The 22,615-nt window shown below is 35.1% G+C and overlaps 1 protein-coding gene and 1 long non-coding RNA gene across 2 annotated transcripts in view; both read right to left on the reverse strand.

The window, feature by feature from the left end:
• The window catches only part of LOC132562314 (uncharacterized), a 491,282-nt gene that overhangs the window by 201,820 nt on the left and 266,847 nt on the right, over nucleotides 1-22,615 (reverse strand). The window lies entirely within an intron of this gene.
• LOC132562315 (caskin-2-like) overlaps nucleotides 17,053-22,615 on the reverse strand; it is a 149,601-nt gene continuing 144,038 nt past the window's right edge. Inside the window, exons 17-18 of the mRNA XM_060227054.1 lie at nucleotides 21,995-22,067; nucleotides 17,053-20,948 (exon numbers count right to left, since the gene is read on the reverse strand). Of these exons, the coding sequence (XP_060083037.1) occupies nucleotides 20,849-20,948; nucleotides 21,995-22,067 (173 nt within the window). The 3' untranslated portion in view covers nucleotides 17,053-20,848. The remainder of the gene's footprint in view (nucleotides 20,949-21,994; nucleotides 22,068-22,615) is intronic.

Consider the following 22,615-nt stretch of genomic DNA (forward strand, 5'->3'; position numbering starts at 1 on the left):
AGAGTAATGCAAATAAGCTAGCAGTAACAATGGCAAAACTAGGCCTCTGTCACAAACTCTCCCTACTGTTGTTCTGGTCTGTTTCGTTTCTGCATTTTTTCAGGTATATACTATGTCTTACGTCTCTGCCTTAGACACCTCTTTAAAAGCCCCTGCTGTTTTAAATACAAAAGAATTTTGTGAACTACATATACATTGCAACTGTCTGTGAGAATAAAAGACTCAATTACCTAGAACGCTGTCTGTAACGATACATACACCAACAGATAATACAGGTAATAGGTCTGTATTGTGCCTACCATTATACAGTCAGCTATCTGTCGTCGAAAGTTAACAAAACAAAACAATGATGGAAAAAAACCGCTTTGCCCTATTTTTTGACAACTGTCTGGAAACGAAAATTTAAAAGAATCTTGAATTAATACGATATCTTTAAAGTTTGTTATAAATTTGACTATGTATGAATTTATCTAGCGCTTGATTACGCTAAACGGGAATATGAATTATCTATTTATCTGGAAAGGAGTGTATATCTTAAAGAGCATTAAACGGGTTCTTTTTATTGTTTGATATGTTGACCCAGACTGTCAAAAAAAATTAGCAATATTATCAAACGAAATGTTATTACGTAGTTAAATAGGCAAATATCCCATTGGTAAAAATATTGTCGCCATACTGGCCTAACAAGTGTTTGTGACCTGGCTGGATGTTAAGATTCCTCCTCTGCAACCATTTACATGTTATTGTGACTGTACTATATATAGGACAATCGATATTAACACTACCGATATCCGATACACAAATTTATTGTGTGATGATTATACCATTAAAACAGTGCTTTCATCATCGTTGACATTTCACCAATGAAAGGAGAGCTCTTTTACGACATTCTGTTTCATTAAATATTTAAATCTCAGATTTTACGAGCACTAACACTATCATGTATCACGGAATTATATTGTTATATATCACAAAGTATAGAATACGATATATGTACATATAGTATTATCTACGATAAAAAAATACATCTGTGATGAGTTTTCGTTTCATTTCCAGTAAGATTTTCAGCAAGATTTACCCGTGATTGGAGACGGGTAGTAAACTAGAATTTACTGTCATCATATTGACACACAAAAGCTTCAAGTAAGCAAGCGTTTTTGTAAGGTCTAAAAAGAATTTTAACTATGTTTGCTGTGAAAGTTGACATAGAAGGCCAAAAACAGTAGTGGTGGTGGAGTTTACAAACCAAGGTTATGTAAATAGCAGACCATGTCCTGCTCAAATGTTTAAGCTCAAAACGGATGGAAGAACTTTATTCAAAAGTTGACCATCTTGATGTTCTTAAATTGCTTATACAGTGTGTTGAAATAAATCTATATGGAGTTTAAACTTAAACCAACCAATCCAGTCAGCTGTCAAGGAATAGAAATAATGCTGCAGTTTTTGGGATATTCATAATTTGTTTACTAGCGCTTCTTTTATATAAAACAACATTAATATATTTCCGATATATTACAAAAGAAGTGATTAAATAAATGTCAAGACATACTGTAAAGACGAACTTGAATCATTTGACATAATTATCAATTGTTTTATATATAAGAGCTTTAACATAAATCAGTATTTAAATCTGGAAAATAAATATCAAAATGTTTCTACTTACCATTAGGCGGGGATTGATGTATTCATCGACTTCACAACACTGAATTTAATCCACCTAAACGTAAAATAATACTACCTGGTTAAAACTCATCAATACTGATGCTAAAGTACCAGTTGGTGTCGTTTCATCTAAAGCCAGTCCTCGTATAATCAACGGTAACGCTCTACAGAGCTGAGCACTGTCTTCGGTGTAGCTCTCAATACGCTGACTTCACAAACAGAAATACGTTGATGGGTTGAATATACCTCGTATAGGTCGGGAGGGTATAGGTGGTAGCATTCTAAGCTAAAAATAGATTTTCGAAAAAGAAACACATAGTGAAATTTCGTGTAAATTGAGTGAAATTTTACATTCTGCTACGGAGTTATAGTCTATATCGAAGTCCGTGGTTCGACAAAAATATATGTAATAGAAAGCCATTTGGGCGACAAACGATAATACTTTACTACACCGTGCAACATTAAAGATGACAGCTTCATTTTACAGCTTGACGGGATCTGCATATTTTCTTTCTATTTTTTATTTTTGCAATGTTTTGAGTTTTATTTTAAATGTTCTGTCTTAACATCATTATTTTTTATCAATATATTTATTTATCTGTTTAATTTCATGAAATATTGCCTTAAAGTATATGTTTGATTAAGGTTATCAAACTAACCGGGCATTTTTCGTAATCCTGATGTTGTTATTATTGCACCAGTCATGCGGGTCTGTAACACTTGTACGAGGGTATATATTGATGTAGCATAATTACTGTACATATCATTATGTATCTGCATCTCTTAGTATTTTATATTATGCGCCTACAACATATATAATTAATTCAAATGTCAGCTGTATGTGTTTCCATGCTCACGTACTTGCACACACACATTTCTAACCTGATCAATACCCTTAAGACCTAGTCACAAGTCTGACAATTAGCCGTCCGTGCCTTTATTGCTCTATCTAGCATACACATATATCCATTAAGGGTAAATGAGGGCCAGACTAGAATCTATAGTTAGTCTTGCATTAATATATATATATAAATTTTTTTTGATGTTTTGTGATTTACATATTCAATACATGTATCCATGCCATCAGTAGTTAGTTTCGTATGATGATAGAATGTTAAAATTGTTATAAATGGGATTTTTCATTCAGTATTCGTGCTAATTGCACTGAAGATATATAAACCTTGGAATTCATTGACATTTAAGGGCGTATGGCATGGTTCGACATTCTGCACTCCGTTTCCAGAAGACTTTCACACTTCGTAATTCTATACGTTTGGGAATGCGAGACTGGAGTTGTTATTCCATGAAACATTAGAGACGTCTGCAACAAAGCCAATTATTTCTGTTGCTTCAAATGGTTTTACACTATGATTTGCATATCGAATATTAGTTCCGTCAAAACAAGGACGGTAAGTGTTTGACGGTGACTGCATGCCTCTCCCCATCCACCGATGGAAGACTTATTACCAACTTGTTGGACCAGAAACACTGATGATGATCAGATATGTACTAACATTTAAAAACGCCGTGCGTTAAAGACAATGAGGAATTGGTATCGTCTGTATAATTCATAAAATCCCATCTCCATAACATTTGTAGTCGTTTCAGAATTCAAAAAATGTCTCGGAAGGCATTTCAATGACGCATCTAGATTAGTAGACTAAACAGTTATTAGATGTAGTGAGCTAAGAGTTTGAGGATTACGTGGATTTTTTTCTTTTCTAGAATTGCTCGTGTTCGTAGAACTTTGTACAAATGTAAGTGAAAATCATTTTCATCTTAGCAGTTACTCGTCTAAAAATAGATACGTACTAAAGATCAACTTCAGTCTTTGTTCACATATATATTCTTCTTCTTCAAGATTGATTAGAGCTGAAGTAGATTTATTGAGGGAGACTCCACCGACAAATGTGGGAGGACAGAAAGAAACTTACAGGTGTCTTGAGATGTCTGCATAGAGTGATTATAAGCATAAGTATTGTGTTAAGAAGGCCTGGTTCTTGTGTTTGCTGAAATATTGTAATAATCAGATTATTTAGAGTTTTGTAAGGCAATACAAGTCTGAAGTATATTTTGAGTGTTAGAAGGGGAAGCCAGTGTAATGTTTACATCATTTCAGTTATAGAGCTGGTGTCGTTAGAAGGGGAAGCCAGTGTAATGTTTACATCATTTCAGTAACAGAGCTGGTATTATGACGTCAGTTCCAAAAGAACGTCGCAAGTACATCATTGATCTTTCAGGATGCATTGTATGATGACGTCAATGTATTTTGCCGAATCTTTCATTTCCAGGATATGACCGTGGGGCTGATACACTGATCAGATATGCCTTGTCGACGGGTAAGAACTCTAAGGACAGTATCTCGGAACATGTTCTTAAGGTTGGTAATGTAAACAGAATAGAAGTAATTACACAACCAATGTTACGTTTCGATGACTACACGGTCCCCTTCATTAGTCAAATGACCACTGTATCTGGGTCGTGACTCAACAACTAGTCCCATCAGACTGTAGTTTGCCCACACCTTCCTGTTTTATGGTCGTTTTGTAAGTAATGTTAGTATAAGCAAAAAAAAGACGGAGGGTATTAAATGCATTGTCATCGGAAAAATCATTAATATAGATGAGGGACAGAGTAGATGTGAGGACCATTACTTGGGGGACGGGCATCTGATATTACTGGGACTGCCGACGAAGTCTCGCTAGTCATTGCAACCGACTGAGTTCTATTGGAGAGAAAAGAAGATATCCTGTTGAGTGTATTATTTTGGTAACCATAGAGTTTTAGGTTTTAGAAGAGGTGAGGATTACGAATCTTGTCGAAATTAAGCACAGTCGATAACGATCTGTTTGTTGGTGTAGGCCAAGGTCAGAGACTAGATACTGGAGGAACAGTGTTGTATTTCACAGGATCCTTACACGTAAATCTAAAATTGTATAGCATATTACTGATGAAAATACTTCATGTCATATGGTCATTGTTAGTTATACATAAATCATCCTCTCATCTCTATACATTTTTTCAAAGTCATCGGTGTATTACGACACGCGCCGGTGATTTTAAACAGTCATCCCCGTGTTCTGTTTAACCTACAAGTATAGAAAGTTTGCCTTTTCAATTCTTTTGACGTTTAGACGACCAGAAAATAGCATTTTATTTAACAATAGACTACTGTGTCTGACTTATTAGATAAGAAAGGGTAAAATGATATGGTTTTTAAAGAGATAATTAAGCCCCATTCTCATACAGTAGACAAGCTTATGGCCACACATGTTTCGGCATTTAACTATCAGATCAATAAAAGGAGAATATAATTTCACTGTGACTTATTATATTAGTGCAGAATGTAGAAAACTAAAAACAAACGAACAAAATATTAAGTTTAACTTTTGTTTTAAGGTGTCGTATGTCTTGTTTGTAGACAAGGTAAATTGTGATGTTTTCACTTGATAAACTGACATAAGGTATATTGTCGTATGTCTTGTTGGCAGATTGACACAAGGTGTAGTGTAGCATGTCTAGTTGGCAGATTGACACAAGGCTGAGTGTCGTATATCTTGTTAGTAGAATGACACAAGGTTCATTGAAGCATGTCTTGTTGGTAGACTGACACATGGTATAGTGTAGTATGTCTTGTTGGTAGAATGACACATGATTTAGTGTCGTATATCTTGTTGGTAGAATGACACATGATATAGTGTAGTATGTCTTGTTGGTAGAATGACACATGGTATAGTGTAGTATGTCTTGTTGGTAGAATGACACATGGTATAGTGTCGTATATCTTGTTGGTAGACTGACACAAGGTTCAGTGAAGCATGTCTTGTTGGTAGACTGACACATGGTATAGTGTAGTATGTCTTGTTGGTAGAATGACACATGGTATAGTGTAGTATGTCTTGTTGGTAGAATGACACATGTTGGTAAAGTGTAGTATGTCTTGTTGGTAGAATGACACATGGTAAAGTGAAGTATTTCTAGTTTGTAGACTAACATACGGTAAAGTGTCGTATATCTAATTGGTACACTTACATAAGGTAAAGGGACGTATGCCTTTTTGGTAGACCTACAGAAGGTAAAGTGCCGTATGTCTTGTTGGAAGACTGACACAAAACAAATTGTTATTTGCCAATTGGGTAGACTGACACAAAGTAAAGTAGATTGATACAAGATAAAGTGTTGTATGTATAGGTGGTAGATTGACACGTGATATAATGTTATATATTTAGAAAGCACACTGATTCATGATACTGTGTCGTATTTTCTAGTTGGTAGTAATGACACATGTTGGTAAAGTGTAGTATAATGTTATATATAACATACGGTAAAGCACATTGGTACACTTTGTAGTGTCGTAGTGCCGTATGTCTAGTTGGTAGATTGACACAAATTGTAGTGTCGTTTGTCAAGATAGTGTTTGTTGGATTGACACAAGACATCATGTTTTATGTATAGGTGGTAGATTGACACGTGATATAATGTTATATTGTGTTGTTTGTCTTGTTGGCAGATTGACACAAGGTGTAGTGTCGTATGTCTTTGGTAGATTGACACAAGGTGTAGTGTCGTATGTCTTTGGTAAATTGACACAAGGTGTAGTGTCGTATGTCTTGTTGGTAGATTGACACAAGGTATAGTGTCGTATGTCTAGTTGGTAGATTGACGCAAGGTGTAGTGTCGTATGTCTTGTTGGTAGATTGACACAAGGTGTAGTGTCGTATGTCTTTGGTAAATTGACACAAAGTGTAGTGTCGTATGTCTAGTTGGTAGATTGACACAAGGTATAGTGTCGTATGTCTAGTTGGTAGGTTGACGCAAGGTGTAGTGTCGTATGTCTTGTTGGTAGATTGACACAAGGTGTAGTGTCGTATGTCTAGTTGGTAGATTGATACAAGGTGTAGTGTCGTATGTCTTGTTGGTAGATTGACACAAAGTGTAGTGTCGTATGTCTAGTTGGTAGATTGACACAAAGTGTAGTGTCGTATGTCTTGTTGGTAGATTGACACAAGATGTAGTGTCGTATGTCTAGTTGGTAGATTGACACAAGGTGTAGTGTCGTATGTCTAGTTGGTAGATTGACACAAGGTATAGTGTCGTATTTCTTTGGTAGATTGACACAAGGTGTAGTGTCGTAAGGTTAATCGGTATATGTTCCTGGAGTGTCGATACTGATTCATTGAGTGTCGGTATTTGTACCTTGTGTGAAACTATCGGAATACCCTGTCATTTATATATAATGTATAATATACGAGGGCTGATTGATAAGTTTTGAGCCTCAAATTCAAGGCTTTGACTTTTGGAGGACATATGGCATTATTTTTCAACATAGTCTACTTCAGTGTCTATACACCAGTGCCTCTTTTAAAGAAGTTATTATCTTGACCGTTCAGAAAGTCCCCCACTGCCTATATGACGCCATCATCTGACCGAAAGTAGAAACAGATGAAAGTGGATGGAGCAAAATCAGGCGAACAAGGCGGATGCTTAATCAGTTCAAAGCCACAATCGTTAATGGTACCCATGGCTACGACAGACTTGTGAACATGGGCATTGTCCTGGTGGACGACACACCTTTACTGAGTTTTCCGTGGCGCTTGAACTTAATGATGCATAATATGTGTCATTTACTGTTTGTCCCTTTGCAGATAATCTACCATCAGCATCCAAGAAAACTGAAAACGTCTTAGCCTTATTTGGCGGGAGTGAATCAGGATGCTTCCATTGTTTAGACAGCTGTTTGGCCTCTGAGTCACAAACCTCTGCAGAAAGTAAGCAGGATCTGCTTCTAAAAGGTTCAGATGAGCACGCGACGAAGTCCGCCTAGTGTGTCTCTGATCAAATGTCAATAGTCTTGGTACCCAACGGACTGAGAGCTTTCTCGTTGCAAGATCTTCTTCAAGAATGGAATGTACTCTTTCCTGTGAAATCTCAACTATACTGTCTACATATCTCTCTGTAACTCGCCTGTCAGTCATAACAATATCATGGACTTTATTGGTCATTTCTGGGGTTGCAACAGTGGTAGGTCTTCCAGGACGGGCGTCATCGCCAAGGCTCTGCCTGTCACGCTTATATTCCCCCAACTACCTTTTCACTGTAGCGTATGAAGGGGCATCATTCCCCAGTGTTGCTACCATGGCAGTTTGGATATCCATAGACGCTAGGCCTTTCTTATACAAATATTGAATCACTGATTTTTTTTCCAATTTTCAAAAGTCACTTGTCTTGTTTACTTTGCTACCTCTTCGATATAAAATGAAGAAATGACCACAGTCTTCGGGTACACTGACTTAAATAATCATTGAATAATAGAGCTGCTTAACTTCTTCAATACAGGGCTCACGTGTAATCGATCAGCTCTCGTTCAAAGGGAAACATTCAAGTTTTCACTGATTTCACTTTTAAAATAGATTAATGGCAGCAGAAACCTGAATGCCTCCACAACTGGTTTTCAATAGGGGCTTAACAGAAGAGGTAGTCATTTGTCCCTGTGTTGGCTGAAAATAGGCACAGTTGATCCGGCGTGCCTACTCTGACACAGTTAGCCTAATAGAGTAGGTTTCAAGATAGATTCTTTATAAACAATTGTTTTTGATATATAAGACTAATTGTTAATTTCAAAAATAAATTGTTGATCATAGAAATATTTGCTAGAAAACAAAAGATTGAACCCTCAAACTGTTGCTTACATGTACACATGAACTGAAAAGGCATCCAAACAGGTACACCAGTTTTAAATAAATAACCCCTTGCAACATACATGTGTACGTAAGTTAATGAGCCGACAGACCAAATACATTGTAGTAATGGTCATTGCAATGTGGTTTTCCTACATGTAGGAGTGAATTGTGAATGTGAAAACAACCATTTTATGACGTCACAATACCGATGACGTAACAATTACATTGTGGCATAATTGATACCCATAATGCTTACTTCCCATAACGACAGTTTAGCGTTTGCTGAATTGACCGACAGCTCTTTTTTGTCTGTTCACTTCAACCGAGAAAATGATTACGACAAAACACAAACGACTATTTCATGACCCGGAATATTTTCGTGGCATCCATCTAAAGAAAACTATCAAGGATAAATGCAAGGTTATCGGCGAGACGACAATGTACTATGGTAATGCTGGGTCAGTCCAGGTTTTGTCTCCTATCCCAGGATCTCCTATACCCGACATTGAGGTGAACACTTACCAAATGCGCACAGACTGTCCGGATAGATCATCTCTGGTCGGGTTAAACCATAAAGGTTGGTAATACATTTTAGGATTAGTTATCATGATGCTGAATGTTTAACATTTTATTAGATTTCCTTGCAGCAAATAACTTTTCTAACATTCGTTTATTTTTATCCGTCTGTCCATCCATCCATCCATCCATCTTGTAATAATAAAAAATCAGTCTGTCTCTCTGTCTGTTCGTCTGTCTACCTAGCATTTCAATATTATTATTACTACATTGTACATCTGTGCGTGTTTTTTTTTCCAGAAAATGTTGGTAAAATGCCAATCAAGAAATCTGGCAAGAGAGTAAGCTTCTCTTTGCCGCTAATAAACAATTTGTCGACAACTGCTGTACTTTCAACCAGGTTGACAAGCGAGAAAAAGAGGATTGAACCGTCAACAGAGGGACGAAAACCAGTACACCTGCATACAAGTAGCGTTCGAACTATTAGTGACAGAAAACAGAAACCAAAACGAAAGCTGAATAAAGGATCCGTCGAAACGGTTAAAGAGATTCCAAATATTAGCTTCCTCAACCCCCGGGGAGCCACAAGAAATCACAAATTTGCTCGAGTCCTTCCAAAGGTACACAGCGTCAAGCTCCCGTCTCTTCGAATCCGCGGCATGGTTGTGAATTAAAGCATCCAAGAAAAAGGACATTTGACTGGTTTGATTCTGGAGAACGTTGCTAGATGATAGGTTATGTCAAGTTGGACCAAAATTTAGTAATAAATTCGCTTTATTTGAAATAAAACATTCAACATTTATCCTACGACTTTTTGCTTTGTGTTTGGACATTTTGTTATAGATGTTTATAAGTTTTGACAAATTATTGACATTTCATTATGACAAGTTCTAGGGATATAGCCTCATGTTTACATATAGATATTCTGTCTGTACATGCTCATTACAGTAGTACAATTTGATATATATTTTAGCGTAAAGGGGCTGAGTAGTTGGAGGCGTGTACATGTATGTAGTGCTAAATAGAAAGCTTCTGTCCAAACTACAGTGTAAAACAACACAAGGCTGCAAGACAAGACGCCGTACAAGGTCCGTCTAGCCAATTGGGGTTCCATGTGGAAGACTTTGGTCGTCACCTAGCCTACGTTAATGATATTCCAGACCAAATACTCAGTTCAACAAAGCCCTTTATGAATGATTAAAAACCTATAGAATCGTGCTAACTCTTAACATAACCAGAAAGATTCTGAAAACTTGCCAACCTTTGAGTACAGACGAAACAGGACATGTAACATATTCATAAAAGCACTGGAAATGCAATGAATGTAGGAACTAGAAATCAACATAAACCCTTCAAACAGAGAGCACTCAAACCCGTCCACACGAACACCTTCAATATTAAGGTTGTTAACATTAGAATCAATCTTCCAAATGATGTGCTAAACTCCCCTATCGTACAGTACCTTCAAGTTCAGGACAGATCATCGTCTGAGGCCAGATGATTTACCTGATGTACGTGAGCCTGAGAACTACCTAAGGAGTGATGCATAATACGAGTATGTACCATTGATTGTTTGTCCCTTTTGCAGATAATCTACCATCATAATGCTATCAGGCCATAATCTTTTCCAGTCGATGGAGTGAACCAAAGTTCGTCCATTGTTTAGACTGGACAAAGTCCTCCTGGTGTGCTTCTGATCAACTGTCAGTAGTCTCGGTACCCTACGGGCTGAGAGCTTTCTCATTGCAAGATCTTCCGTAAGAATGGAATGTATTCTTTCCTGTGAAATCCTAACTGTACTGGTTATATATCTCTGTAACTCGCCTGTCAACCAAAACAATATCAAAGACTTTATTAGCCATTTCTGTGGTTGCAACAGTGACAGGCCTTTCAAAACGGAAGTAATTCCCAAGTCTCTGCCTGCCACTCTTAAATTACCCAACCTACCTTTTCATTATAGTATATGAAGAGACATTATTCCCTAGTATTGCTACCATATCAGTATGGATATACTCAGGTGCTAAACCTTTCAAATGCAAGTATTGAATCACTGCTCTTTCAGCGATTTTGTCCATTTTGTAAGTCACTTGCCTTGTCTACTTTGCTACATTTTTGACATAAATTGACAAAATGAAACAAGTCTTCGGGTACACAGCCTTAAATAGTCAGGGAATAGTAGAGCTGAAAAAGTACATCACTGCTTAACTTCTTCAATACAGGGCTCGCATCCTATCAATCAGCCCTAGCAGGAGGAGGGACTGCTGATTTCATAGAGGTGTTTATGGCAGGCTGTGGATGTATCACGTTTTTTTTTTAATCCTTCGTGACATCTGCAATCTTAACTTGGGCATTTTCTAACGTTGCCGGATAAAATATCAAGCAAATTAGATGATAAATCTCTTTCCTTGAAAATTGCAATTATTTTTTATGTATGACATTTACATAATGTGGGTATACAGGTACAAAACCATTTCGTTCTATACTTCGCGTATATTAGTTTTGTGCATCTTAGGGATCAGGTTTAATGTAGGAAAGTGTGATTTTCAGTATAAAAACGATTACTGCCGACTATTTTGTATCTTCTGTTCTGATCCTGACATATTACAGGAGATTTACCCTTCCTCTAATTATGGGGAAATGCAACAAAGGGCTGTTCCATCATATGCGTGGGTACAGAGTAAGTCGAGCTCAGTGAAGGAAACCTCAACGTAGTCCTGTAACATAAGCCTTCGTTGGTAACCATTGTTGTATTACCCGCATAATCTTATCGAAAGACGTAGCCAACCCCCCACAGCCACAAGCTGGGAAATACAACGTCGGTAATATGTCGAACGTCACCCGAATACAAAATTAGACAGATTCTGGCAATGATAAACCATTGATGAATTATTAAATATTTAGTTATATGTGAGGATAAGAATATATGTTATCTAGTACATTCTCGGTCCATGTCAAATCATTTTGTCGTACACATATTTTTCAACCACCTTCGAGCTACCGTAAACTTCCGAAAAAAATCTTTGCGATTTTGACTCCAATTGGAATTACCACCTGGAATGAATTACAATCTTCGTTAATAGTGCAAATGCTGGAAAAGAAACGACTAGTTAAAAATGAACGTCCAAGTGGGACATGAAGTTGATAAACCCACCGTTTTGTCGATGGAATCGGTATTATGTTCGATTAAACTTATAAATCAACATGTAAAACCTGGTTCATGTGTTATCCTCAACAATATGGTACTTTTCCGAATTCCGAACTCTCGTGTGGCTTCCTGACAAGCTCTCACTACTGTTCAGTATTAATTTACATATACATGTAGCGGATACTGCTGTCATACAAAAACTGTATTTTGTAGCCTTTCGATAATACTCGAGAAATCTTAGACTCATCTCACTCTACCAATATCTATCTTTCTGTAATCCGTTCTGTTCAGTCAACAATCTGTTTCATACAATATAACAGTAGCTGTAGGGCAGAGAAGTCACTAATGAGGGGAGACGTGTGTAGGAAGGGAGATAACTCGTCTGTACTGAAAGTGTGAGAGGTGGCGATGGAAGATTATATTTGATTTAGAACCTGTTATTGTCTTTCGATAGAAACGAGATTGGATATCAGTTACATTAATTATACAAAGCCCACCTCCTACAATCTTGTTAAAACGACTGGAAATGGCATGTTCAATACTAGAATAAAATAATTCGATCTGGTGTTTCTCGAACAAATTGAAAATATCACAGAAAACTAGACAGGTTGGCTATTTTTGTGCCAGATTGTCACATATGTTATTAGTTTCCAATAAAATAAATGTACGAAAGATTAAAGACAAATGATCAGCATCTGACTGTGCGGTTTTTTGTTTTTTGTTTGTTTGTTTGGTTTTTTTTTCATAATTAAATGTTAAAAGGTATATAAGATATTAACGAAAGGTATTTCAGTATGGTAGATATCGAAACAACGAATATATTTGCCTTGATACAATTCAACATTAGAACATTCCATTAAACTATACAACATTTCTTTTCGAAGCGATTGCAGAGCGAAACGCCGCGATTGAGTGAAGTTAACATGGGTAGGGTCATTGCTCTGATAATGCAGGGGCATTTGCAACGTCATGAAGCCCAGCAATATGGTGTACATGAGATAACAACATCCCATATAATTGAGCATTTCAGAGCCACAGGGAGATTGAGTGACCGTCCCAAGGACGGACATCTGAATGTTACTTTGCGACGTCAAGATAGAGGCATACCTATCTCCCACCTTCGTAACCGCTTTCAGACGGTGACGACACGTCAAGTTGGCGGAACTCATGGTTGACCAGATTTCCAAAAACAGTTAGGAATCGGTTGCGGGAGCTTCATTTAAGGCTACGTCGTCCCTATGTTGGTCTGCCACTTACGTAAATTTGACGCCAATGTCCAATGCAATGGCTGCCCATTGGAGACGCGTTTTGTTCACTGACGTGTCTCGCTTCACGCTTTACAGATCAGATGGACGACAACGTGTCTATCGACGTGGTGGTGAGCGATATTCTGACGCCTGCATAATGGAGAGCGAGGGAGGGTCTTTTATCGAATGGGCAGGGATATCTCAAGGCATGAAAACACCTCTCATGGTTATCCATGGCAATTTTGCAGCAGTAACATATCGGAATTCGGTCTTGAGACCACACGTCCTTCCTCTTATACATCAACATAACCTTACGTTGAAGCAGGACAATGCGAGGCCCCATGTTGCCATGGGTATGTCGTGACTTTCTGGCTCAAAACAACGTCCCGGTTCTTGACTGACCACCATACAGTCCAGATTTGTCCCCATTCGAGCATTTATGGGACCAATGGACTGGAGGTCGAGGAAGCCCGTCAAAGAACAATAAACAGCTTGATAGGGTCAATGTTGAGGAGAGTAAGAGCAGCGACTGAAGCCTGGGGTGGGCACACACGTTACAGATTTGGACCAGGAATCGGCGTATGATTTTCCTGTTCTAACACTCCACGCAAACGCCGTCTGATGGGACATCAAAAACCATCAAAATGTATTCAGTAATGATGACATAACTAATCGAGAAACAGAATGAACTAATCATCAAGGAATCATGTAAAATAATAACTATCGAAAAGAAACTTGGGTTTCTTATTTCCGCTATCATACGTCTATATTTAAGATCTTGTACAAGTATATATTTGGGAGATGTTGTAACCAATACAAAGAAGTTGGGAGGACTGGTATGACAGGTCCATTTTTCACCTATGGATAATAAATTCTCAGGTCTCTTATCTCAGTGGAAGCTGGGAAAAAGTTATATTTGGAACCAGATTAACACTTTTGTCTCTGTCCACACAAAAAATTTGACAGTTGAGCCAATATGTACTCCCCAGTTTTTCCTTTCTTGGTTCTGGGTTATCAAACACATTCAGCAATTTCATAAGAACTATCATTTGGTGATGAATTTCATGGAAGCACCTGTGGTCATATATTTAGTGTGTGCTATTTTATCATATAATTACAAATGAACATACTTGATTAGCATTCAATATCTTTACAAAGGGAAACACTATGTGCTCCAGTCATTTCTTAAAAAGGACATGAAAATAGAAATATAGAGCGACATACTTTAATGACTTTCTTGTACATGGAAAGTGACAAAGATTCCCAAGCCTTAAAACAAGAATCAGTTAAACAGGAAATCAGATTAGCTCTTATTTTGGTTAGTTTCTTTTTTTCTCCCCATATCATATATTGATTATCTCAGACTTTTTAGTATGTCTTTATTTCTACATAAATCCTTGTAAGAATACACTTTGTAGGTATAAAGATATTTTTCTGAACACCAACTCAAATTCATCAAAGTTAATGTATAAACAAACCAACATTTGACAGTCGTTCTGAAAATTGATTTATTTCAGCAATTGTGTGTACACATTGAGTATGATGACTTTGGCATAGTTCATCCGCCCGGTAGAATGTCAGCTACTGTATAATTAAGTATCATAGTAATTAATAAATGGTACCCGAAGGCTTCCTTCCACTAATTGATGATAATAATTAAGAATAAAAGTGTTGATGAGGTGACAATGATGTAAAAATGACAAGGTATTTATAATATGTATCAAGATACCACAACTCTCTTAACTAAACTTTAACAATAACAAAATTAGTTGTAACAACCACGCATACATTTACACACATGGACACTCTTCAAATAAATATTGTAACAGAATATTCAAAACTTGGCACATGGTCACGAGATGGTTAAACGGGTAAACAAACTATTCACAAATACTATTAAAGTGTCTGTATGTTACTAACATTCATGAAAATACTTCACCTTGGTTCCACTGTATATGTAATTGGTATCAAAATTAATTAAGTGTTCATTTCTCAAACTGACAGGTTCCCTGAAGGAAGCTGGTCATTTGTAGGTGTGAGGCACTTCAGATTTCAGATGTGAAATAATCAACTATTTGTCAATCTGATTATCCGTCAGTTGTTGTAATTTTGAACAAGATATATGGAGTAGTCTCCCTTACTCTACCTATATGTGAAGTTTAAATCCTCACAACCCCTAACATACCAAGATTTTGTGTACTGAGTTAACCTGTTAGATATTAGGAAAATTCATCAAAGAAATTTCCACGAAACATGAAATTACACTCAGTAGTTACAGTACACAAATATGATAAATCACTATAAATCTAGTTGTCTATTATTGACTGTTCAATGGAACTCTACCAGAACAAACATACTAAGTATTATATCATGGTATTCAATGTATATTTACAGTAGTATTGTATCATTGTAATGTATCACACTACTGTAGTATTGTATCACACTACAGTAGTATTGTATCATTGTAATGTATCACACTACTGTATTATTGTATCACACTACAGTAGTATTGTATCATTGTAATGTATCACACTACTGTCGTATTGTATCACACTACTGTAGTATTGTATCATTGTAATGTATCACACTACTGTAGTATTGTATCATTGTAATGTATCACACTACTGTAGTATTGTATCACACTACAGTAGTATTGTATCATTGTAATGTATCACACTACTGTAGTATTGTATCATTGTAATGTATCACACTACTGTAGTATTGTATCATTGTAATGTATCACACTACTGTAGTATTGTATCATTGTAATGTATCATACTAATGTAGTATTGTATCATTGTAATGTATCACACTACTGTAGTATTGTATCATTGTAATGTATCACACTATCATTGTATCACACTACTGTAGTATTGTATCATTGTAATGTATCACACTACTGTAGTATTGTATCATTGTAATGTATCACACTACTGTAGTATTGTATCATTGTAATGTATCACACTACTGTAGTATTGTATCATTGTAATGTATCACACTACTGTAGTATTGTATCACACTACTGTAGTATTGTATCACACTACTGTAGTATTGTATCACACTACTGTAGTATTGTATCACACTACTGAAGTATTGTATCATTGTAATGTATCACACTACTGTAGTATTGTATCACACTACTGTAGTATTGTATCATTGTAATGTATCACACTACTGTAGTATTGTATCATTGTAATGTATCACACTACTGTAGTATTGTATCACACTACTGTAGTATTGTATCATTGTAATGTATCACACTACTGTAGTATTGTATCATTGTAATGTATCACACTACTGTAGTATTGTATCATTGTAATGTATCACACTACTGTAGTATTGTATCATTGTAATGTATCATACTAACTGTAGTATTGTATCATTGTAATGTATCACACTACTGTAGTATTGTATCATTGTAATGTATCACACTACTGTAGTATTGTATCATTGTAATGTATCACACTACTGTAGTATTGTATCATTGTAATGTATCACACTACTGTAGTATCATTGTAATGTATCACACTACAGTAGTATTGTATCACACTACTGTAGTATTGTATCATCACACTACTGTAGTAATTGTGTATCACACTACAGTAGTATTGTATCATTGTAATGTATCACACTACAGTAGTATTGTATCACACTACTGTAGTATTGTATCATTGTAATGTATCACACTACTGTAGTATTGTATCATTGTAATGTATCACACTACTGTAGTATTGTATCATTGTAATGTATCACACTACTGTATCATTGTAATGTATCACAGTATTGTATCACACTACTGTAGTATTGTATCATTGTAATGTATCACACTACTATAGTATTGTATCATTGTAATGTATCATACTACTGTAGTATTGTATCATTAAGCTGTATCACAGTACTGTAGCATACTTTGGATGCATTGTATCATTTTATTACAGTACCACAATGTTACAGTACAATAACTTTGTGTGATTGTAAACTTTGTATTACACTACAGATACAATGCATCGTTGTATACACAATATTACAGAATAGTAACTTTGTGTGATTATAAACTTAGTATTACAATACAATATTGCAGTATAGTAGTAAACTTGTGTGATTGTATACACTGTATTATAAATTATATACTTTATTACACAAACTACACTCTCCCTTCTTGATTTTCATCATCATATTGTTCAATAATAGATACACAACCAATATTTTTGATTTCATCAAGTTCATGATCAACAACACTCACAGTTTAAACACAACCGTAATGATTCTTTTTATTTATCTATATAATTTAATTCTGTTACCATATTTCACTAATGACAGGCATTCTGTTAGAAGACAGAGGGGAATTCAGAAGGGACATAACAGACTTTTGGTTGCAGAAGGGTAGAAGTGTGCGGAGCAGAGCTTAAAATGAGGGATAGTATACATGTTTGTGGAGTGACATCAATTTTCTGATATTTTATGCTGAAACGACCTATTTCAAAATGTATATATAAATATGTCTGAAATTAATTTTAATTAGGTCATGGGTGGGCTAAATAAATGATGTATGTTTATCACTGGTAAATTATGGTAACATGGCTTTATAATAACATGCTACGAATATAAATTATCATCCTAATGTATTGCCAAATAACTTATACACACACACTACTGAACAATCTTAGTTGTCTTATTTCTAGTCTGTAGGATTACAATCAATTCTTGTTTTAGCGTCCTGTAGTAAGCCCACCTCCTGACATTTAGCCAGGATTTCCTTGTTGGCCTGGGCTTATTACAGGATAAATACAGCATTTAACTAGCAGGCACAACTAAATCTACACCAAACCAAGGCCTGGTATAACACAACATATACATTGTACTTCAAACAAAATGCTCGGGCATTCCTCTAAGTCTGTAACCTTGTATCTGTAACATATATCTAATAGGACTAGATCTTGGTAGGAGCATTCTTATCGTTTTCATTATATCTTCAAAATTACAAAGTGAAATGATTTCAAAAATCTTTATGTTAAGATTTTTTTTCTGTAATTTTACCAGTTTACACATGTCTATCACTTTAGATTCACAAGACCAATATGAAGTTGGAAACTTCTAGAGATTCATGATCAGCGACCACCATATTGTCAATCTAGATCAATGCATTGATAAATTCAGCGACAATTTTTTAATGAGACATCCATTCATTTATATAAATATAAATGGTGACGTTCACTATTCACAATACAAACATCCTATAAATTGTTATACAAGCACATGTAAGCAAATATTAAACAAGAGATAAAGAGTTATGCAACATTCAACTGAGGTCATGAAAAGTCAACAGCAAAAATCCTTTGAAAGGTACAAACATTTACAAATACAAATTTCAGTGTATACATATATATGTATATATATATATATAAAGAAAAAATAGGATCATGCACTTTAAAAATTGTTTTGAAATAGAAAGATGTATTAATGATCCAGCAACACCTAATAAATTGAAGTAAATGAGATGGTATATGTTGCAAGAATGACAGACCAACCTAGGATGGTTTACAATATAGAGGAGATAAAAATTTCCCAATAATAATGAAATACCTTTACCATTAGAAAAGAAGTCTAATAAAAGCATTTAACATTTTATAAATAATTAAATTTTTGAGACAAAATGATATCACAAAAATGACTTTTTGATATTTGATAAATTCATGATTAAAGACTTTAAGAAAAAAAAAAAAAGAAAGATGAAAAGACAGACAAGGGTGCATCTGTTTAGCCCTGTACAATCTGATATGTTTGCTCTTACAATCTTATTCCATAAATAGAAAGCGAAAGTGAAACAAGACTGAGTTTACAAACACATTGTTGAAAGTGTTGTATGATGAGTTATCTTTCTTTGACAGACAGATTTTGACAGTGGTACTGTCTGCCATTACATGTAACATGAGGGAATGTCAGAATCCATTACATGTAGGGAAAATCTAAACAAGAAGTGCCTTTAATACCAGTAAAATATCAAAATTTGGAAATAATTTCTCTAATATAATACAAGTATTGACTATTGATAAAAATCCAGAAATATGATATTCTAAATGTATAGATATATACATGTAGTTTTACAATGCTGAAGTTCAAGGTGATACTTTGATAATAATATTACAACAGACAAAACAGAATGACTTTACCATGTAGATGAAAAGAATGATCAATTAATGAACAAAATAGAAATTGTATAAGATTTAGAACACAACCGACAGAAATAGCCAAATATAACTTGTAGTGGGCAGTGTAAATTACTTGAGAAATGTGTATACATATGAGAGGAAGTAGGGGATACACTGTACACATAATATCCCCATCAAAGCTTTGGTGAATCTTAATAAAGATGCAGAACTAAATAAATACTGATCAAGTATGTCTTATATCACATCAACCAATTACCAGAGCAAATCAAAGTGGCAAGATTTTCTCCAACATAAACAGTACATGGGTTACAATCTTAAAGTGAACACATCCCACAAGCTTTATTTACATGATGTGAAACGTTTAGGTTTTTTTGCCCATATTTTAATCTAAAATTTAATTAAACACACAGACTTTCATTAACAGTTTATCATTTCAACTTGCTATAATCTTTTCAAAATTTGCTATTTGACATGTACAATTTTGCACGTCCTTCAAAGTTTCTTCAATTTTAAAATAAAAAATGACATTTGATTCGATCTTGAAGCACCTAATTTCATGAATTATTATCAGCAATCGTTGATATTGATGAGGTACCCTGAATTGTGAATTAGTCATTACTGTGAATCAAATTAAAACATCAACCTTTGATTTTTCCCAAAACAATGTCTGCCCTTCATTTTCTTCTATCTAATCAAATATCTAGCTTCATTTTTCTCCATCCAATAATATGACAATCCTAGATTTTTCTCCATCCAATCATATGACAATCCAAGATTTTTCTCCATCAAATCACATGACAATCCAAGATTTTTCTCCGTCCAATCACAAGGCTATTCTAGATTTTTCTCCATCCAATCATATGGCAATCCTAGATTCCAATCAAATGACTATCCTCGATGTTTCTCCGTCCAATCACATGACTATAATCCTAAATTTTTCTCCATCCAACCAAGTGACCTTCCCAGGTTTTCTCCATCCAATCAAATGACTATCATTGATTTTTTTTTCATCCAATCAAATCTCTACCCTCAATATTTCTGTATTAAGCAAACCATGATAAGAAGGTCACTGTTGTTATATATTATATCCATAAAATTCCTAAAAGGAATGTTGACAGCCATGAAGCTGTAAATACATTTGGTAATTGTACTGGTTAGATGGATATTTACTTTCACACAATTTATTCAAATATCAAGAATTCCACACATGACCCTTTCGTCATATATACCTCAGTTGTAGGATTGATCACTTTTTTTCTGCTTGCAATATTCTTCAGTAACCAGGATATTTTCCAAACACATCCAAAGTAGGGCCATCTTTCCCCACAGCACTAAATTTCTACAGCCACATGTGGTTACTATAATGAGTGACCAAAGGCCAAGGAATAGTTGGTCAATAAATATTTAAAAGGTCAGATTCTATTCTGGTCACTCCAGATTCATTTCTTCTTCCAACATGGCATCCAACTCATCGGTTAAGCCCTGTAACATGTTGTCTATGTCATTCAGGACATCACCACCCGAGGGTCTGAAAAAGCCAGTTCATAAATACAATTGATGTATCAAATATATTAAGTGGTTTGTTAAGGCACAAAAGTAGGTGAGGCAGACAGCAGCAACAAAGAAGTAAAGCAGGTCAAATGGTATTCACAGAACTTTAATGTTTGAAACAAAATTAATTCAAGACATAGAATGTTATACGTGAATGTATAAATAACTTTGTAGTACCTGTTTTTATTAATTTCAGTGTACTGTATGCTGGCATATGCTCTGTGTTCCTTTATAGCATGTGTATGATGTAGATTTGTTTATGTTTAAGAGTTCAAAGGTCAGATTTCAGGTCCTGCACAAAGTAGTGGTAGTGCATAAATGCACATGATATAATATAGTGTTGTTCTGTCACTGCTAAATACAGCAAAGATGGCTTATTCCAATAGTGGCAATGCCCATGGAGTATAAATTGTGTAATCTCAATTATATCAAAATACTCAATGTATCACATTTGTTTAGTGACAATATTAGTGAAACTTTTCCTTCAGTATTGCAATATATATGCAAAAGCTTTCAACAATTATTTGATGGACTTACTGCAGAACTTTGGGGGATTTTGTAACAATTTTTTTTTATTGAAACCCGAATTCATATTATTTGATGTATTCTGTAACTAGTGAGGTGTTATATTGCTTCAAAATTATGTGGTTGCCAGTACATCAATACATTATATTACACTATTTCTCTGTTATATACATATTTGTTCTATCAAAGTCATTTAATTACACTGATAATGATATATATATATCCCTTTGAATATTCCAATATATTGTGATATGAAAAACTGTTTGCAATACCCACCCCCATCTTTAGTACATATTTTTATTTAATGTTATCCAGTGACAGTTGTGTAACAATATGATATTTCAATTTAGCCTATCTATGACAGGTGTACTTTTCAAGTAACACCAGTATAGCTACTAACAGTTGAACTCCAGCTGGTATTCCTGAATGAATTGCAACGGAGAGCACTTTGTTTCACCAGTATAGAATGACCTTGACTGTAAGCCATCTGACACTTACTTTGCTGTATTAAATCCTGAAGGCATTCCCATGGCTACCCCTGGCTTCTTCGGCACCACTGGCTTCTTGCTTTCTGTTGAGGAGTAAATAAGCAAAAATCTTAAACCATTGAAATTTCCTGGTCAAATTCATTTTTCTCTGATATATGAACAACTGCAAGCTTTCATATAGAAAGAGAAGCATACTAAATTCCTAAATAATGCAAACAAATGTACACATTAATGGTTTAACATGTATATTACAAACAAATCTAATTTAACCAATCAAGATAACAGCATGTCTGATTTCCTTTTTACCTATTTTCCTTTTCATTACATGGGAACCTTTAACACTTTCTATAAATGAAAAATGCATTGCATAGAAGGTTCTGAAGGGGCCTGTTAAGCATTGCATGCATATAACAAAATATAATTATTCAAATTTTAAATGTCTTTCCTTTGAAATGATGTATTGTATTAACAACATGAGTGAAGCTAGGATAATATGTAATTGTGCATCTTATTAATCAAATATGCTCATTTTTTGACAATGCCTATTTTGTATTTACATTCTTCAAAATGGACTTTGATACCATATTGTTCTATTGCATCCTGGGTTAAGTGACAAGTATTATGTGTATTA

Source organism: Ylistrum balloti, unplaced genomic scaffold, assembly GCF_031769215.1.
Source record: "Ylistrum balloti isolate Yb309-2 unplaced genomic scaffold, AGI_CSIRO_Ybal_v1 Utg371392, whole genome shotgun sequence".
Classification (NCBI taxonomy): domain Eukaryota; kingdom Metazoa; phylum Mollusca; class Bivalvia; order Pectinida; family Pectinidae; genus Ylistrum; species Ylistrum balloti.